The sequence below is a fragment of the Gorilla gorilla genome, chromosome 23 (genome assembly GCF_029281585.2).
Source record: "Gorilla gorilla gorilla isolate KB3781 chromosome 23, NHGRI_mGorGor1-v2.1_pri, whole genome shotgun sequence".
Taxonomy (NCBI): Eukaryota; Metazoa; Chordata; class Mammalia; order Primates; family Hominidae; genus Gorilla; species Gorilla gorilla.
This window is the reverse complement of record NC_086018.1, coordinates 35742073-35760312: the sequence shown is the minus strand read 5'-3', so window position 1 is coordinate 35760312 and position 18240 is coordinate 35742073. Positions and strand designations below refer to the sequence as shown.

The window sequence follows — 18240 nt, the reverse complement described above, 5'->3', positions numbered from 1 at the left end:
TCACCCCTGCAGTCCCACAGTGAGCACTTTTGGAGCGACACCTGTGTGCCAGGCCCTGCGCCAGGGGCTGGAGACAGACCCCAGGGAAGGAAGCAGCCCGACCTGAGCTTCCTGGTTAACAGACCCCAGGAACATCCCAGCTCCACCTCTTGACAGCCCAGGGACCCACTAGGATGCCCGGCTTCCCTCGCCCCCTCTTCTTGTTTTTGTTTTTCAAGGGACAGGGTCTCACTCTGCTGCCCAGGCTGAAGTAGAGTGGTGTGATCATAGTTCACTGCAGCCTTAAAACTCCTTAGCTCAAGTGATCCTCCTGCCTCGGCCTCTGGAGTAGCTGGGACTACAGACATGCACCACCATGCCCAGCTAATTTTTTAAATTTTTGATAGAGATGGGGTCTCAATATGTTGCCCAGGTTGGTCTCGAACTCCTGGGCTCACGTGATCCTCCCACCTCAGCCTCCCAAAGCTCTGGGATTACAGGCGTGAACCACCACACTGGTCTCTTTGCCCTCTTTGAGCTTCAGTGACCTCATCTGTAATGTGGGACAGTGACGCCTCTCACAGGACAGATGTGAGGACGGGGTGGGCGAATGTGGAAAGCAGGCAGGGGGCTTTTTGCAAATGGTGATCAATGAGGTGATGTAGGAGACCAATGTCCCGGGTTCCCGAGGCTCACAGTGGCAAGGGGGATGCCCAGTCACTGCTGATGGGGTGAAGGCGGGACCTCGGGGTGCACAGAACACAAGTTGCGGAGACTCTGAACAACTATGGCAATTCTCTTTATCCACAGTCATAGTCATAGCTGGGTACGTGGTCACCCTGCCAAAAACTACACTCGCAGTATTCCCACAGCTACTTGTAGCCATGTGACTATAGGCTGCCGAGTGGGTGTGGCAGGTGGCTCCCCTGAAACGGCAGAGCGAGCCCCACTAGGCCAGGACTGCATACCTCGGGGCTGTTCTGAAGGTAGACATGAACACCTATCTCGATGAAGCTACTGTGCCCGGGGTTTCTTTCTTAAAGCAGCTGGGCCTAGACGCTAAATTAACAGTCCAACTGCACAGTGCTTCAGAGTTCACAAAGTGCTCTGGGCACATCCTGGCACATGTACAGACATGACATGCTAACGTGACAGATGGGGGACTCTGAAACCTAGACAGGAAAGCCTCTGGCCTAAGGCTGAATAGCTGCGGTGTGGCCAGTCTGGGGGACTCGGCCTCTGGGCTCAGGTGATCCTCCCACCTCAGCTGACAGGCACACCCTACCACGGCCAGCTGATTTTTAAATTTTTTGTAGGGACGAGGTCTCACTATATTGCCCAGGCTGGTCTTGAACTCCTGAGCTCAAGTGATCCTCCCATCTCAGCCTCCCAAATCGCTGGGATTACAGGTGTGAGCCACTACACCCAACCCAGCCCCTTTTAATACCACACTCTGTTCCCGCTGCCCAGCAGCTCCAAGTCCCAGCCCGCCATGGGCATCTGGGTATAAACTGTGGGGGGCTCTGCCACTCGGTAACTCAGCCCTCCTGCCCCAGTGCCCGTGGCAGCCTCCAGAGGGAGTGAGCTCCCCATCCCGGGAGGCGTGGGCGCCAAGGCTGAACTACCTAACCACCCCTTCCCAACACAGGCTTAGACACGGCCCCCATGGCACAGACACAGAGACAGAACAGCCACCTGGCAGGGGCTTTTGACTCACAGGCATCTCCTCCAAAGAGAAGAGGCCCCATCACATTTGAGAAGACAGATCAAACCTCAAACCCTCAGTGTACTTCTGGATGATACCGAGAATGCTCACTACTCTCTTCCCATGTTGTTGACAGAGAAACGAGGGCCCAGAAATGTGCAGCCCTCAGGTGAGTACCTAGAAACCCACTCGGGGACGCGAGGGTAAGTGCCTCCCTCAAGGCCCCAGTCCAGCTTAGTACGTACTTGGTGACATCTGGGGCTGAAGTTGGACGCACGGTCTTTCTCAGAGCCTCGATCCAGTTCCGCCGGATGCCTGAGGTCATGGCCGACAAGGTATAGACAGCATCCTTGGTCTGCAAGGCCACCGCACGGGTAGGTTGCCACATGGCCAGCCGCATGACTCCCTCCCCACTATGGACCCCAGGGAGGGTGGCCCTTCCTTCCCAGGATGCATCTAAGGTCTTGAGTCTGGGGTGGGCAGGGGGTACAAAACCTCCCTTCCATTGGCCTGGGAAGAGCCCTGCTGGCTCCAGCGTCTCCCCCAGATATGCTAAGTGTTGCCGTCACAGCTCTGGCTCTGAAGATAGAGCCTCTGGGTAAATGAGTGAAGGGATCCAGTCTCCATGGTGAGCCATGTTCAACACCAAAACCTCCCCCAGGGGCCTCCAGCCATGCTGCCCACCACCAGCCCCCAAGCTGCACACAGCCTCACGTGGATCTGGAAGCCATAGTTGCGCTGCACCGCGTACTCAGTGACATCCGTGCAGGAACGCAGGTCGATCTCACCATCCAGCTCATCTGCCTGGAGCAAGAGGGCCCACTATGGTCCGTGTGGGCCCTGGTGTGACCCACCCCAGTGAACCCAGCCAGGCCACCCCAGTTCCTTCCGGGGGTTCATCAGTACACCCATGGCCTCACCTCCTCAGCAGTGGAGTCTCTGTAATATTTGAGACTTGAATCTGTCAGCACAAACCAATGTTTCTTCCACTGCGAAGTAGACGTGGTGGTGAGCGAGGGGGAGGGAGGCTGCAAGGAGGATGGAATGAAAGAGCCAGTGTGTGTGATTGCACAGGTGTCCTGTGTGGCTGCCAAACTGACTATGCTGCACACAGGAGGGGTGGGGAGGCAGAAAATGCCAATTTGAGACCCGGCCCCTCCATTTCCTCTCTGAGCCTCAGGGGTAGCATCTGTGAAATGGATTGGTTTCCCCTCCGTAACAACACCCTCCCTTTCCTTCTTGGAGCTCCTTTTAAGATTGCCAAGGCTCCTCAGGCACCCTGGACCCAGTGCAGACAGGGAGGGGTGATGACCTGTGTAAGCAAGTCAGGGACTCAGCGGGGCCAAGACGTTACGTCTTTTTCCATATTCCCCCAGATCATCACCATGGTCAGGGACAATGGTCCCCTGGGAAGTAGGACTGGACGGAGCCCTGGAGTAGGAGTGAGTACCAGCCACGATCTGCTGCTTTTTTTTTTTTTTTTTTTTTTGAGATGGAGGAGTTTTGCTCTTGTTGCCCAGGCTGGAGTGCAATGGTGCGACCTCCACTCACTGCAACCTCCCCCTCCTCCTGAGTTCAAGTGATTCTCCTGTCTTAGCCTCCCGAGTAGCTGGGATTACAGGCGCCCGCCATCATGCTCAGCTAATTTCTTGTATTTTTAGTAGAGATAGGGTTTCACCATGTCAGCCAGGCTGGTCTCAAACTCCTGGCCTCAGGTGATTCACCTGCCTTGGCCTCCCAAAGTGCTGGGATTACAGGCGTGAGCCACCGCACCCAGACGCATGGTCTGCTTCTTGAACTGTAGGCTGGCTACCCACATCCGCAGCAGGTGAGAGCACACTAAGCTGTAAGTTTAGGATTTGTGATTGGGTGCCTTCCTGCAGTGCCTGTCTCTGCTCCAGCTGGGGTCAGATTGGCAGGACATGTAGGAAAGGGGTGGGGGCGCCAGAACAGCCTGATATTATGCCAAGCCCAGCCCACCTCTGGGCTTCTGGTCACTCCACTGGAATGCCAGTCGCGGACCGCCCACTGCCAGGGTCAATGCATATCACCCGGTCCCCAGCCCTCCCAGGGTTCCCTCACATCACCAAGCCCTGTCTGTGCTGTTGGTTGTTTCAAGTACTTAGTTTTCTCTCCTCAAGAGGATGGTAAGTTCTCAAGGGGCATGCAACGACGATACCTTCTGCCTCTTTCCACATTGCCTCCCTGAGAAAAGGAGTTTTGTACCCAAGAGTTCCCTTTTTCGCTGTGTGCCTTTAGGCAAGTGTCTCCACTTTTCTGAGCTTCAGTCTTCTGAACCATAAAGTAGGGCTACTAAGAAGTCCCTATAGCTGGGCGCGGTAGCTCGCGCCTATAATCCCAGCACTTTGGGAGGCTGAGAAGGGTGGATCATCTGAGGTCAGGAGTTCGAGACCAGCCTGACCAACATGGAGAAACCCTGTCTCTACTAAAAATACAAAAAAAAATTAGATGGGCATGGTGGCGCATGCCTGTAATCCCACCTACTCGGGAGGCTGAGGCAGGAGAATCGCTTGAACCCGGGAGGCGGAGGTCACAGTGAGCCGAGGTTGCGCCACTGCACTCCAGCCTGGGCAACAAGAGTGAAACTCTGCCTCAAAAAAAAAAAAAAAACAAAAAACAAAAAACAAAAAAAGAAGTGCCTGCACCTTCTGGTGAGGCGAGCGGCGCCCACCCTCTCTTGTGTGGATGGCTGTCATGGCCCTTGGCATAGGGATGGACACCAGGTCGCTGGGTTTGTTCTGGGAGGCCAGGCCTCTTAGAAGCATTTTGCTCTCAGTAAACGGAGTTGCTGCTGCAGACCTCAATTGCCTCTCTGTAAAGTAGGACAGGGGTTCTATGCCAAGAGGTTTCTTTAGCTCTTCCAGGCCTAGCCTATGACTGTCTGAGATGGAAGCTGGGTGGAGCTCCATGGGCCTCAGGTGCGCTGAGTTCTGAGCCTGGGTCTGCCCCAGGTGCTCCTAGGCCTGGAAGAGACCAACACCCTCATGGGCCCGTCTCCCGTCTGTGCACCAAGGGGTTGGGCTGGCTGAATTCCCAGGGCCCTTCCAGTTCGGACATTCCAGAACCCTGTGATAGAGGATGAGTAATGGCCAGCTCTGGGTGGGGCCTGTAATCCCTCTGCCCTCCGGGGACCCTGGGTGGGGAGGCCAGGAAGGGGTCACTGGCGGGGTGCCGGGCTTTGTGTGAGCCTAGAGAGCAGCCACCAGGGACGGCGGGCAGGCAGCGGGTAGGGAAGGCTGTGGGCTGGAGGGAATAAAACATGTGGGCCGGAAACACAATGAAATCCCCTCTGGCTCCAAGCCCTCTCCAGCATGCAGGCTGCACGCAGACCAGAGCAGCAGGCGCATGCAGGGCAGGGGTGGGGAGACGCTCCTGCCCAGGCAGTGTGGGCAGGGAGCCAGCCTGGCAGCCGAAAGAACAGAGCTGAGGAAACGGCCACTGTCCCTGCTGGTTCCAAGGACACATATGCCAGAGGAAGGGAAGGGTCTTTAGCTGAGCCCACAGTAAGTGCCAGGAGCTTTGTGGCACCTGTACGTGCTTGATCTCTCTGACCTTGTTATCCACTCTGGAAAGAATCACCATTATCCATTATGCCCATGTCACAGACGTGGCCACTGAGGCCTAGAGGAGGCTTTGACTCAACCAGTGGGGATCCAGGTGGGTGAAACCCCAGCACCTGCGCCCTGAGCCCCACCCCCTCAGACTAGGCTTTAGGAATCTGTGTCTCGGGCCAGACAGCTTCTACGAGCCCTTCCACCCAAGACCCTTGACTCCCACCCAGGCTCCTACTGAGGTGGCAGGGCCAAGAGACTCTTGATGAGATCAAGGGATGGGGCACTGGGTGTGAGGGGCTAGACGGCCCCTTGCTGTGATCCCTTTTACACACTGCAGATTGCTCCAGGAGGCAGAAGCCTAATGGGCAGCCTCCACCCCTCCCAGCCCCACCCCCAGGGTTCTCACACCAGCCCCAGCCCCACCCCCACTCCTGGGCTGCCCAGGGGCCCAGCAGCAGCACAAGCCAGCTTCCTCCCCTCCGGCCTCAGTCCTCTTACCTCTCCAGGCTCGTCCAAGATCGACATCCATCCCTTCTTGAAGTTGAGCAGATCGGGCTGTGGGGAGATGAGGAGGGAGGTGAGTTGGGTCCAGCAGGAAGCCAATGGGGGCTGGTGAGGGGGGCATGCTGCACCCACCCTGTCCCCAAGTCCTGTGGGACCGAGCTCCTGGGAATCCAGCCAAGAGGGCTAAGGCCCTAGGTAACCCCCAAGTCCAAGCAGGCCTCCCAGCCACTGAGGCAGCCCTGGCCCCTTTCCTGATAGTGGCACTCAGAGAGCCAAGAAGTTGGGCTGGGTGGCTGGCACACACACCCAGATGTCCCAGGGGCCTCTCTCCAGCCGACCCCTCGCCCAAGAATGGGAGAGAGGGGCTAGGAGGACTCTGCCTGTATAGAGACCCCCTGAGAGCTCAGAGGGCAGTCCAGACCAGCAGCACTGCACGAACTGTCCAGTTCCTCCCTCTGACGAGGACCAAGTGCCCCACGGACCCTCCCATGGGCCCGCCAGTCCTGCCCTTTCCTTGGCTCCAGGAGACTATGGGAGGTGGAGCCAGTCACAGGCTGGGGTCAGAAACCCTCTGGTCCCCGCCTAGATCTCTTTGGGAAGGGTCAGTCCTGGCAAGCCCTACCTTCTGGGTGCCGCCCAGGGGGGCACAGCCCCGGGGTCTGGGGGCTACCAGCTGCAGCATGTCCCATGGAGACCTGTGCCAGGCACCCCCACCCAGGCCTAGATAAAGAAGTTGCTCATCCTGATATTTTTCTGACCATGCTCATCTAGTGGGTGCCAACCACCAGACCCTCCCTTCCTGCTGGGGAGACCTCTCTCATCTAAGTCCCGGTCCCTCTGCAGTCTCCGCTCCTACCACCGGCAGGGAGGAGGTGGCCACCTGTTGCCATGGCTCTGAGCCTACCTATCAGCCCCTACATCGAGGCCTCACCAGGCCAAGGTGTCTGGTTGCCTGCAGAGAACGGGTGGCACGGCTCAGTGGGGTGGGCGGTGACAGTGGCAGCTGGAAACCAGAGCCACCTTGCCTGGCCACCTCTCCCGACCCACTCTCCACCCACGGAGCCCCTTCTCAGGTATAGGAAGTGGACCAACCGGGGCTTGGGACAGCTGAAGATCCAGAACCTTCCACAGCCACAGTCGGGGGACCCAGTAGGTTGGCATCCCAGCCCCTCCCTGTATCTGTCTAAGGGAGAGACACAGGCTCTGCTCAGGGCCGAGAACCCCTGGGGCTGCGTTTGTCCCGCTGCTCTGTATTCTGCCCACCCCGTCTTCCACCTGAGACGGAGGCTGCCCAGGGCGATCCCAAGCTAAGAATGAAGATTGGTGACCACACCTGGCTCCACTTCCCCTCAGTCTGGGACCTCCTGTGGCCCCAGGGCCTTGCAGGGGGCTTGACCACAGCAAGGCTCAGGAAAAACTTGCTGAGGAAATATCTACCCCCTGGTCTAAATTTCTGTGCTTTTTGGGCCATCTCCCCAACCCCCACGCAGCCCGGAGGAGCCAGGCTTCCTGGGCCCACAGAGCTGGCACCACTGGGCAGTCCCAGGCGAAAGTCCCTGGGCCGGGGCTGGGAGATTGGGGCAGGAATGACAAGCTGTCAGGCTGGAACCTCTAGGGCTGCCTGGGAAGTGGAGTCACTGTGACCTTCCTAAGTCACATCCCCTCTCTGAGTCCTGGCTGCCTGATGTGGCAAATGACGGGGCGGTCCTCCCCTCCCGCAGCTTCCGACAGGACTGAACGTGTCTGTACAAGGAGAAACCTAGTGATCCTCCAGAGCCCAGTACAGACACATCACATACCATGTCAGGCACGCCATGATACAGTGACCTTGGGGATAGAAGGTCACCAATTTGAGTTTTGTTTTGTTGAGACAGGGCCCTGCTCTGCTGCCCAGACTGGAGTGTGGTGGTGTGATCACAGCTTACTGCTGACTCAACCTCCTGGGCTCAAGCGATCCTTCCACCTCAGCTTCCAAGTAGCCGGGACGACATAAGCACTCCACCATGCTCAGCTAATTTTTTTTTTTTTTTTTTTTTTTTTTTTTTTTTGTAGAGATGGGGTCTCCCTATGTTTCCCAGGTTGGTTTCAAACTCCTGAGCTCAAGTGATCCGCTCACCTCAGCCTCCAAAAATGCTGGGATTATAGGTGCGAGCCAATGTGCCCGGCCAACCAATGTGAGTTTTTAAACTGGCAGGGAAACCTGTCCCCAGGGTCAAAAGGTCCGATTATCTAAATCTCCCACGATGCCCCTTCATACAGGGCTCTTCAGGCCCAGCTACCTCTTCTTCACCTGCTAGAAGCTCAGTTTCTCCTTCTGCCTTTCGGGAGTACTGGCAGGTTCTCACAGCCCCGCCTCCTACCTGGCCAGGCACACAACCCCTCTACGCACCCTCGGGCTGGCGGGACTCACTCAAAAAGGCTTGGTATCCCAGGCTTGCTTAACAGTTCCAGGGATGGCTCCAGGTGGCTTTATTTATTTTTGAGACAGAGTCTCTGCTGCCCAGGCTGGAGTGCAATGGCGCCATCTCGGCTTACTGCAACCTCCACCTCCCGGGTTGAAGCGTTTCTCCTGCCTCAGCCTCCCAAATACCTGAGATTACAAGCACCCACCACCATGTCCAGCAAATTTTTTAATTTTTAGTAGAGATGGGATTTCACCATGCTGGCCAGGCTGGTCTCGAACTCCTGACCTCAAGTGATCCATCCACCTCAGCCTCCCAAAATGCTGGGATTACAGGCACACATAAGCCACTACACCCGGTCTCCAGGTGGCTTTAAAACAAAGTCCAGCTGCCTCAGGATGGCAGGGAAGCCTCATCACTCTTCCAGCCTGGCCTCCCCTTGCTGAGGGGCCCGTTTATACCACTGCATATTCCTTGCCGATCACAACACACCAGGACTCCGGGCCCTTCATAGGTGCCATGTCCTTGGCCTGAAACACTACGCTTCCTCCTCCTCTGATGACTAGGCAAGCCGCTACTCAGGCCTTAAGACCCAGCTTAATGGCCACCTCTGAGGTCCCTTCACAGTTCATGCCACTCACCGCACCACCAGCCGCCCCCGTCCTGCCCTCCCACAGCCCCTCTCAGAGGCCTCTGTTGCATCCGTGACTATCTTGAGGCCCTTTACTTATCCTTCACAGGCTAGACTAGATGCAACTCACAGTCAGGGACATACACTGTTTACCTGCCAGGACCCAGCACAGATGGGGGCTCAAGGGGTGTTTGCAGAAATTTTTTTTTTTTTTTTTTTAAGTATCAGGCACTGTTCTAGGCCAGGAAATTAGCTGTGACCAAGAGCTGTGGCCCCTGCCCTGGTGGACTGTAGGAAAGAGACAGTAAACAAGGGACCAAATATAATTTGATGCCCAGCAGGCGAGGGGGAAGGCTGCTCCAGGAGCAAAGCTGCACCCAGGCAAAGGCAAAAGAGGTGGAAGAGAATCCCAACTCCCTGAAGCCCCGGAGCCTCACACACTCACACACCTGTGCCACTTGCTCTGTATGGATCCCTGATTCAGGGCACGGGGGCCAGGGGAGGAGGGTGTGAGGTGGGTACAGGAGGAGCACCAGCTGAGAGCAGGCTGAGGTCTGCATGGCAGCCAGGATGAACTCAATGAACACTATTAATGGTGATCATAGCCTCCTCTCTGCTCTAAAAGCTTTCATGACTCTCTATTGCCCCTGTCCAAGCCCTAGCAGTGAGGCCCTCCTCCCCAGACCCCTTCCCTATGCTCTTGCTACTTCTCAAACATGACCACCCGCTTCTGTCCACACTGCTGTCTCCTCACTAGTCCATCTCCACCCGACAAGGCCCTATAATCACAGGAGGACACCTCCCTCAGGAAGGCTGCTGCCACCAGCAGGGATGTGCTGTCCCTCTTCCAAGCACCCCACACGCTGCTTCCGGCAGCCTTACCCTTGCTCAGCACGTGCTGCCCCCAGGACAGGCAACAGTGAAAGAAAGCTGGAACGGACCTGGATACAAATTCTGGCTTAGCCTGGGACTCACTGAGTTACCTGGGGCATGTCACTTCACCTCGCCACACCTTGGTTTCCTCATCTGTTTGATTAAAATGTTACTACCAACCTTCAAGGATCAAATCTGGTAACGTGAAAGCACCCGGCTGAGGGCCGGGCAGACACCCGGTGGGCAAGGCAACCTCTCTCCTCCTGGCCCCAGGACACTGACTCAGCTCCTCCCCCCACATCCCTTCTGCTCCTGACAGAGAAGGGGAGGCTGCTGACGACAGGAAGGGCCAGCAGGGAGGTGGCAGGATGTCCAGGAGGACGCCGAGGAAGTCCAGGCCATCACACTCACAGGGCAGGGGCTAGGCGTGCCACGCCCCCCAGCAGCCCAGCCCACTCCTCCACAGGGTCTCCACTTCTCTGAAAGAGGCCTACTGCCGCCTGTGCACACACACACCCTGCTCATCCTCCCCCAGGAGGGCCACTGGGCTGTCAGAGCCTCCCTGAAGCACTAGCCAGAAACTAAAAGCAGCCCCACCCCTCCCTTCCCGAACATCACGGTCAGTGGGCCAGAAGGACAGGGAAAGGAGCTACTCCTTCCCTTATACTTGGGGTGACCTCGGGCAACTCACCAGCGCCCCTCCCCAAGCCTCAGTTTATCTGGCTGTGAAGTGGGGAGTCCAGCGAACCCAGCTGTGAGGCTCAATATGCTAACTATGGCACAGGTAATTGATGGGGCTGAGGTACAGCTCACCCCCATGAGAAAGGCAAACCCCTGCCATCGTGCCCCCTACCCAGACTCGCAGGCTTGTCCCAAGGCCCCAGGACCGCTGCAAAGTGCAAGCCCAGGAAGACATGGTATCCCGCTGCTTCAGACGTCCCGGGACTGCCTCCCGGGCTGTGGGTGGGGCGGTCCGGCCACTTCTCGCCCACCCGACCTCGGGCCAGCGGCCACACGGAGGGCCGGCCTGCCCAGGCCCGGGTCAGCGCAACCCATCCGCGCCCACGAGCGCCCCTCCCCAGCCCAGGCCCACCTCCGCTCCTCCCCGGGGCCCCTGGCCGCCTTGGGGAATCGGGTCTTCGTCTAGGGGGCTGGAGGGGAGGTGGGAAAGGGTCGCCCCGAATCCACCCGTGACTGGTGCCGCAAGTGTGAGGAGGGGGCGCCCGGGACGGGTCGTTCCGTCCCCTCAGGGTCGCCTGGGCTCCCGGGGGCGAGTGGGCGAGGGAAGGCGAGGAGGAGCCTGCGGGAAGGGTGAGGCCGGTCTGGCCGAAAGCGCTTCGGAGGTGGCCCCGTCTTCCGGCCCAGCCCTCCTCTCGCCTTCGGGAAATGAGGAGGGGGCTGCCCCGGAGGGGAGAGGCTGGGCTCTGCCTCGGGTCGTCGCCCTCCTCCCGGCCTCGGGCGCGGGCGGCTGACTGGGGCACTCACCGTCATGGCGGCGCCCCAGGGCGGTGGGAGCAGGAGGCAGGAAGGTGCACGCGGCTCTCGGGCCGGGCTCCGCGGCGCGGAGACCCCGCCGCCGCCGCCCCTCTCGGCCGCCCGCCGCCGCGCCTCCGGCCCTTCCTTTCCCCGACGCTGCCCCGGCCCCTTCCATCCGCCCATAAAACTTTTTTTTTTTTTTTTCAAACTTCCTGGGAGGACCCGAGCGGGCCAATGGGTGGCGGGGAAGCCGAGACAAACAGCGGCGGGGGCCGCGGCGGGCCAATGGAAGCGCGAGACGGGCCGGGGGCGGGACCTGCCGCAACGGGACGGGAGCGCTAGGGCGGCAGGGCGGTGGGACGGCGGGGCGGGCGGATGGGGCCGCAGGGAGGGGAGGGCGGTGGCGGCCGGAGGGCGGGCGGGCCCCGGCCGCGGGCGCGCTGGGAGGAAGGAAGGGCCCAGGGTGCAGGTGACTCCGGCAATGGCGCGGGGGCGGAGGATGCGGGCGGCCGGGCGTCGTACGACTCGCCCAGGCTGCGCTTCCCGACCCGGCCCCGGAGCGATGGGTCCGCTAGGGCTCGGCGCCGTGATTTGGCGGGGACCGGGGCAAAGCACCCAGTGCTAACGACTCAGTGGGTCCCACTCGCCAAGAGTCGATTTTCGTCCTCACCACAGACTTGGGAGGGAGGTCTTATTTTGCTAATGAGAAAACGGAGGCTCAGAGGGGTGAGCCGATTTGCCCGAGGTCACACAGGAAGAGGCGGAATTCCTAGCGAGTAAGCTGGACACAAAGTGAGTTCTTGGGTGGCAGGGTCTTTCCCAAATGCCCACTCCTCACAGATGGGTCTTTTTTGGTTTGGGGTTTTTCAGGTGTGGGCGTGCACCCGTTGCTCAGGTTCCCAGAACGCTGGGCCGTTTGTTAGATGCTCTTTTCCTGCAGGTGAGTAGGGACCGTGGTGGAATTGGTTGCTAAATGCACTAGGAAGTTCGTGTGGCACGGGGATTCCAGCCTAGTGTTACCTTAAGCAAGGTACCTCTCGGTGCTCAATTTCACTCTCTGTAAAATGGGGTAATGCTGTTACCTCATGAGGTTGCTGGAAGGATTAAGTGTTAAGTAAGGCACCTAGGACAACCTCTTTATCCCTCATTAGCTATCCTTAGGCAAGGAGGCAGGGAAGCTTGGAATAATTGGCATTTCAATTATTCTGTCATCTTGATTTGGGGTTCAAAAATTATTGCCCTTGCCGGACGCGGTGGTTCACGTCTGTAATCCCAACACTTTGGGAGGCTGAGGTGGGTGGATCATTGAGCTCAGGAGTTCAAGAGCAGACTGGCCAACGTGGTGAAACCCCGTCTCTACTAAAAATACAAAAATTAGCCGGGCGTGGTGTCAGGCGCCTGTAATCCAGCTATGTAAAAGGCTGAGGCAGGAGAATCGCTTGAACCCGGGAGGCAGAGGTTACAGTGAGCAGAAATCGTGCCACTGCACTCCACCTTGGGAGACGGAGCGAGACTCCCTCTCAAAAAAAAATTATTGCTTTTATAATTACTGTTCCCATTTTGCAGATAAAGAAATGGAGGCCCAGGGAGCTGAAGTTCTTTCCCAGCATTTGCTGCCAGGAGTCTCTCCACCATGAGGAATGAGGCCAAGGTTAAGTCCATGTAACTCTAGAAACTGGCCTTCTGGCACCCCGGGCTGAGTTTTCTCACCCTACCCTTGCACCTCACTCAGGCAGTCAGTCCTTGGGAGAGTGAATGAACACGCAGGAGACCTCACCTACCACCAGGGTCCTGGGCCAGTGCCCTGGGCACCTAACAGCACCAGCCTCCTCCAGGCTTTTCTGGCCCCTGCGACTCCTCCTAGTACCCTCAACACAGTGACCAGACCACTTCCCTGCTCAAAGTTCTTCCACACATCACCAATGCTGACAGATCAGTGCTACATTCCTGTTCTAGGCAGTCAGGAAGCATCACAACCTGGCTCCTGCCTGTCATCCTGGCCTTCCAGATTCTCATTTGGCAGGCTGGAGAGACACATACTTTGGTCAATTTTGCAAAATACAATAAGTAAATAAAGAGATACACAACACTGGAGGCCGGGCGCGGTGGTTTATGCCTGTAATCTCAGCACTTTAGGAGGCCGAGGCGGGTGGATCACCTGAGGTCAGGAGTTCGAGACTAGGCTGGCCAACATGGTGAAACCCCGTCTCTGGTAAAAATACAAAAAATTAGCCGGGCGTGGTGGCACATGGCTGTGATCCCAGCTACTTGGGAGGCTGAGGCAGGAGAATCGCTGGAACCTGGGAGGCGGAGGTTGCGGTGAGTGAAGATCACGCCACTGCACTCCACTCTAGCCTGGGCGACAGAGCGAGACTCCATCTCAGAAAAAAAAAAAAAAAAAGATACACAACACTGGACTACTAGGAATTCCCAGGATAAGACAGGTCCTTCTACCCCCTGACGGTTCTCTGCTGTGCCTGGAACACTTCTCTTCCTGTCTTCTGTACCCCAGCACACACACACACACACACACACACACACACACACACACACACACACACACTCTCTCTCTCTCACACACACATACACACACCACACACGCACACACACACATTGATTCTCTCTCTCTTTCTCCCCTTCCCCCTCCCTCCTTCCCCCTCCCAATGCTTGTTGGCCTGGAAAATTTCTTCCTTGAAGTCTCAGACCAAAGGAAGCCAAAGTGTCCCCAGCAGACTTAGGAACTGCTGGCCCAGTGCTCCCTCCATCTGTACATTTCCCCACTAAAGTGGTGACCACACTGTTCTCATCAGTTACGTGTCAGTGTCCTCACCTAACTGGGCTCCAGTGGCCAGGGCTGGAATGTTTTTTGTCTACATCTTGGAAGCCAGCCTAGGGCCTAGGCCCACAGCACATCCTCCGTAAGCACGGCTCGAATGAATGAATGCACCGATGAAGGAACCACAACTCATCCTGGCAGATCAGAGACGGCACAGCCTCAGGGACCCAGGGGTGAGTTATTAAACTGGCAAAGACCAGAGCTACCAAACTTTGAGGTTATCCAGTCTCAAACCGTTACTCTACTGAGAATAATAAGGTAAGGCTCAGAGAAGGGCACACAAGTTAGGTGCCAAGCCAGAACTCGACTCCAGGCTTTCTGGCTCTTGGCCTTGGGCTAATTTCACTGCTTCAGCCCAAGAGAAGTTTAAATCTGCTCTGTGTAACTGGGAGGCCCTGCTGGCAGTTCCATCCCTAGCTCTTCATTTCCCTCACTCCCACATGAGAGAACCACCGTAGCCAACCTCACCAAGCCTCGGTTGCCGCATCTTTCTAATGGGGAAAATCTGTGGGGACTCCCAGAGCTGCAGGAGGGCTCAGAGAGATCAGGATGTGAAGGCAGTGGTGTAGGGGGCGTGTTGGAAGCACTGGGCTCTGAGGTCAGCCAGAGCAGGGTTTGAATCTCAGTTCTGCCCCTTGCTCCCTGTGTGACCTGGAGCAAGTGACCCTCCCTCTCTGAGCTTCACTTCATCATCTGTAAAATGGACAGTAGGCGTCTAACTGCACCTGGGAGTGTGGATCAAATGCAATTAGGTGGCGCCACGCAGTGAACACAGAGCTGGGCATGTAGTAGGCGCACAATAAGTGCTGGTTAGCATCACCAGCATCGTTACCCCAGAGTGCTTTCCCTGCTTCGCTCCTCCTTCGCTCTACCAAGGACTTACCTGCCCCCTCCTGCCAGACGTGCTGTGTGTTGGTGACCTTTAGTTAGACAAGGTAATTCCTGCCCATGGCTTAAAGGTACCACACTACTCAGATAACCATGCTTGCCTGCTCACCCTCGGTGCCTTAACCACAAAGAGCAGCGAAAGGAAATTCTGGGCTCGGCTGGGTGACTCACGCCTGTAATCCCAGCACTTTGGGAGGCCAGGGCGGGCGGATCACTTGAAGTCAGGAGTTGGAAACCAGCCTGGCCAACGTGGTGAAACCCCATCTCTACTAAAAATATAAAAATTAGCCAGGTGTGGTGGCACACGCCTGTAGTACCACATACTCGGGAGGCTGAGGTGGGAGAATCGCTTGAACCTGGGAGGCAGAGGTTGCAGTGAGCCGAGATGGTGCCACTGCACTCCAGTCTGGGGGATAGAACGAGACTCCATCTTAATTTAAAAAAAAAAAAAAAAACGCCTGGCGTGGTGGCTCACACCAATAATCCTAGCACTTTGGGAGGTCGAGGTGGGCGGATTACCTGAGGTCGGGAGTTCAAGACCAGCCTGGCCAACATGGTGAAACCCCGTCTGTACTAAAAATACAAAAAATTAGCCGGGTGCAGTGGCGCACGCCTATAATTCCAGCTACTCTGGAGGCTGAGGCAGGAGAATCACTTGGACCCGGGAGGCAGAGGTTGCAGTGAGTAGAGATGGTGCCACTGCACTCCAGCCTGGGCGATAGAGCGAGACTCCGTCTTAATTTTTTAAAAAAAGGAAATTCTGAAGTGGATGGGAAAGTTAGTGTTTCGACAACAGCCCCGCAACCTCCATGCATCCTGATCTCCCTGAGCCCTCTCTGCAGCCCTGAGTCTCCACAGACTTTTTCCTAATAGACAGATGTGGCAACCAAGGCTCAGTAAGTTTGGCTGCAACCCTTCTCTCATCTGAGAATGAGGAAAATCAGCTCCTTTATACCCCAAGCTGTGTGACCTCAGGCAAGTCAGCTCACCTCCCTGGGCCTCAGTCCCTTCATCTGTAAAATGGGCACACTGTCTCTGAGGTGCCCAGCCTAGTGCTGGACTCAGAGCCAACAGCGGTGAGTAAGAGAGTCAGCCTCTCACAGAGAGAAGAGACCCCATGAGCCAGCCTGTGGCTGCTGGAGATGGCCAGGCCCCTTCTGTCCTGCTGTGAAGGGGGTGGGAGGGAGCAGGTCTCAGCTGCCTGCCCTTGTGGAAAACCCAGCCAGAGGCTTGAGTGTTTCCAGGCCTCTCTGGGCAGGGGATGGGTTACGTAACGCCAGATGTTTGTGAAACTGGCTCAGGCCCAGGTCTGAGACACACTTTGCAATCCCAGAGCCACTTATAAGCTCGCCTTCCCTTCCGCCATACCTGGCTCCCCGTTGGCCCAGGGCTGGCGAGAGGCTGCTGATTGGAAGCTTTCAGCTGTGTAGATTATTCCATCACCCCTCACTCCAAAAGCTGAAAGCAGCCCCCAAGCCTGCCCCAGAAGTGGGAAACCCACTCGCTTGCTGAGACCAGGATGAGCTTAAGAGCTCTGCTCCCACCTCTCCTGTCATGTGACGGCCCTAGGTGCCTCCTCCTCAGCCCCCACTCTCTCTCCTTTGCTTAACAGCCCCCTCCTCCCTCCCATCCCCGTCTCTATCCACCCTCACCCCTCCAGTCCCCACTGGAGCCAGCCTACCCTTCGCCACCTGAGGACCCCCAGAGACAGCAGGAACGGATTGAACAGCGTGGGCCGGTCCCCGGGCATCCGCCATGAGGTCACCAGTCGGCCCTTGAGCGGGCTCCCAGCCTTGCCCTCTGCTGGCCTCTTGTCTGCCTGTCAAACAGGGTCCAGTGTTGGCCCCAGGTCCCTTTGGCAGGATGGGGGCACCCCTGGCTACAGCCTCCCCTGCCCATTCTGTGGTGCCCCCCACCATGGAGCCCCAGGGTTCCCATCTTTCTCTCCTCCCAGAACTGCCGAGACAAGAGCTGGTTAACTTGTTCACACTACATCGTGTTGGACTGACAAGGCTCCCAGGGCTCAGCACCTTTGAAGGTGTGCACATCATCACCCTAAAGTCAAACCACGGGCGCCAGCTGGAGGGGGTGCAGACCACAGGTATGTTTCTGCCTACATAGTGTTTTCAGAGTATTTCACATTAGGTTAGAGATTTCACATATAAATACATATCTCCAGTGTCTCTTGAAATATCGAAAGATGTGGAAACTCTGGGCCCGTCTTCCCCATGGCAACAGCTATCTGGAACCGAGGAGTCACACAAGTGCCCTCGGTGCCCCCCCACCTTCTCACCATTGTTACCTGCGTGGCCTTCAGGGTGTTAGGTTTGTGACCCCAGCTTAAGCGAAGGGAATGAGTTGTGGACTTCTACACACATTCCTAGCAGAGCCCCCAAATGCTCCCTCTTTGAAGTCATCCTCGTTGGGGAAACCAAGGCCCCTGTGAAGCAGAGGCACTTGTCCAAAGCCACACATGGGTTACTGGGAAGGTAGGAGAGAGCCCAGGGTTCTCACTCTGGAATCTGCAGACTCTTTGGAAGTGGAACTTGAAGCATCAAAGCACAGGTCCAGGAGGGCTTTGGGGGTAGGGGTGCCCCCGACCCTGCTACCACATTCCCCATCACAGTCCTGACCACAGGCATGCAACCATCTCACTAGACTGAACTCTTTGATGGCGCTCCGACTTACCTGTGACCCACACCTGGGTATACAGAAGGTGCTCACTAAGTGTGTGTGAAAGAATGCATGAATGAGGTGGTTATCAGTTCTGACCAGTCAAGGCTGCCTAGGGGTGGGGGTAGGTTGAGATATTTTCCATGTTGACGGGCCGGGCCCATTTCATGGAGACTAGAGGGGCACCCTGGCATTGCTGTTTCCGCCTCGATCACTACTCTGGCTCCAGGATATGAAGAAATAACCCAGAAAGAGGAAGAGCAAAGTTGTCAGAGTCCCTGGGAGGGCTGGCAGCGCCTTTAGCGACCAGTATCCCCTGTCCCCTCCCATTCCACAGATGGGAAGACTGGACTGCTCGAAGTTACAGCACTGCCGTTCGAAGCCGCGCAAGAAATCGGGGCAGGGACGGGGGCAGCATGGGTGCCAGGTGGAGGTGCAGAGAGAGCGCTGGGTGGTTCCTGGGCCCTGGGTTCTAGTCCCAGTCCAGCTAGCCACTGACTGTATAACCTGGGACGACTCCCCTGCCTCCATTTCCTCATCTGCACAGTGAGGGTTTGGGCAGAATTCCCCCAGCTTTGACTCATGGCAGGGCCCTACTTGGCGCTATGCTGCCCAATGGATGCTCCCTGCCACCCCTGGCTTCAGGAGGCAACGGGGAAGAGCAGGACCGGAAAACACAGCCCCAAACAGTCTGTCTC

General features: G+C 57.1%; 1 protein-coding gene and 1 long non-coding RNA gene across 9 annotated transcripts in view; one reads left to right on the top strand and one right to left on the bottom strand.

Moving 5' to 3' along the window:
* TRIOBP (TRIO and F-actin binding protein) overlaps positions 1-18240 on the bottom strand; it is a 77131-nt gene that overhangs the window by 16875 nt on the left and 42016 nt on the right. For 4 of the 8 annotated variants that reach the window (XM_055374593.2, XM_063704804.1, XM_063704805.1 and 1 more), the window contains 4 exons: positions 5758-5814; positions 2605-2712; positions 2399-2488; positions 1930-2039 (listed from right to left, as the gene is read on the bottom strand). In XM_055374593.2, coding sequence (XP_055230568.1) covers positions 1930-2039; positions 2399-2488; positions 2605-2712; positions 5758-5814 — 365 coding nt within the window. Of the gene's footprint in view, positions 1-1929; positions 2040-2398; positions 2489-2604; positions 2713-5757; positions 5815-11154; positions 11342-16550; positions 16689-18240 lie in introns of those variants that run through there. The other 4 variants (XM_055374599.2, XM_055374600.2, XM_004063440.5 and 1 more) reach the window with 3 other exon arrangements.
* On the top strand, positions 11565-13239 carry LOC115931921 (uncharacterized). Its single transcript, XR_008675029.2, has 2 exons — positions 11565-12085; positions 12712-13239. It is a non-coding gene; the product is annotated as an uncharacterized lncRNA (long non-coding RNA).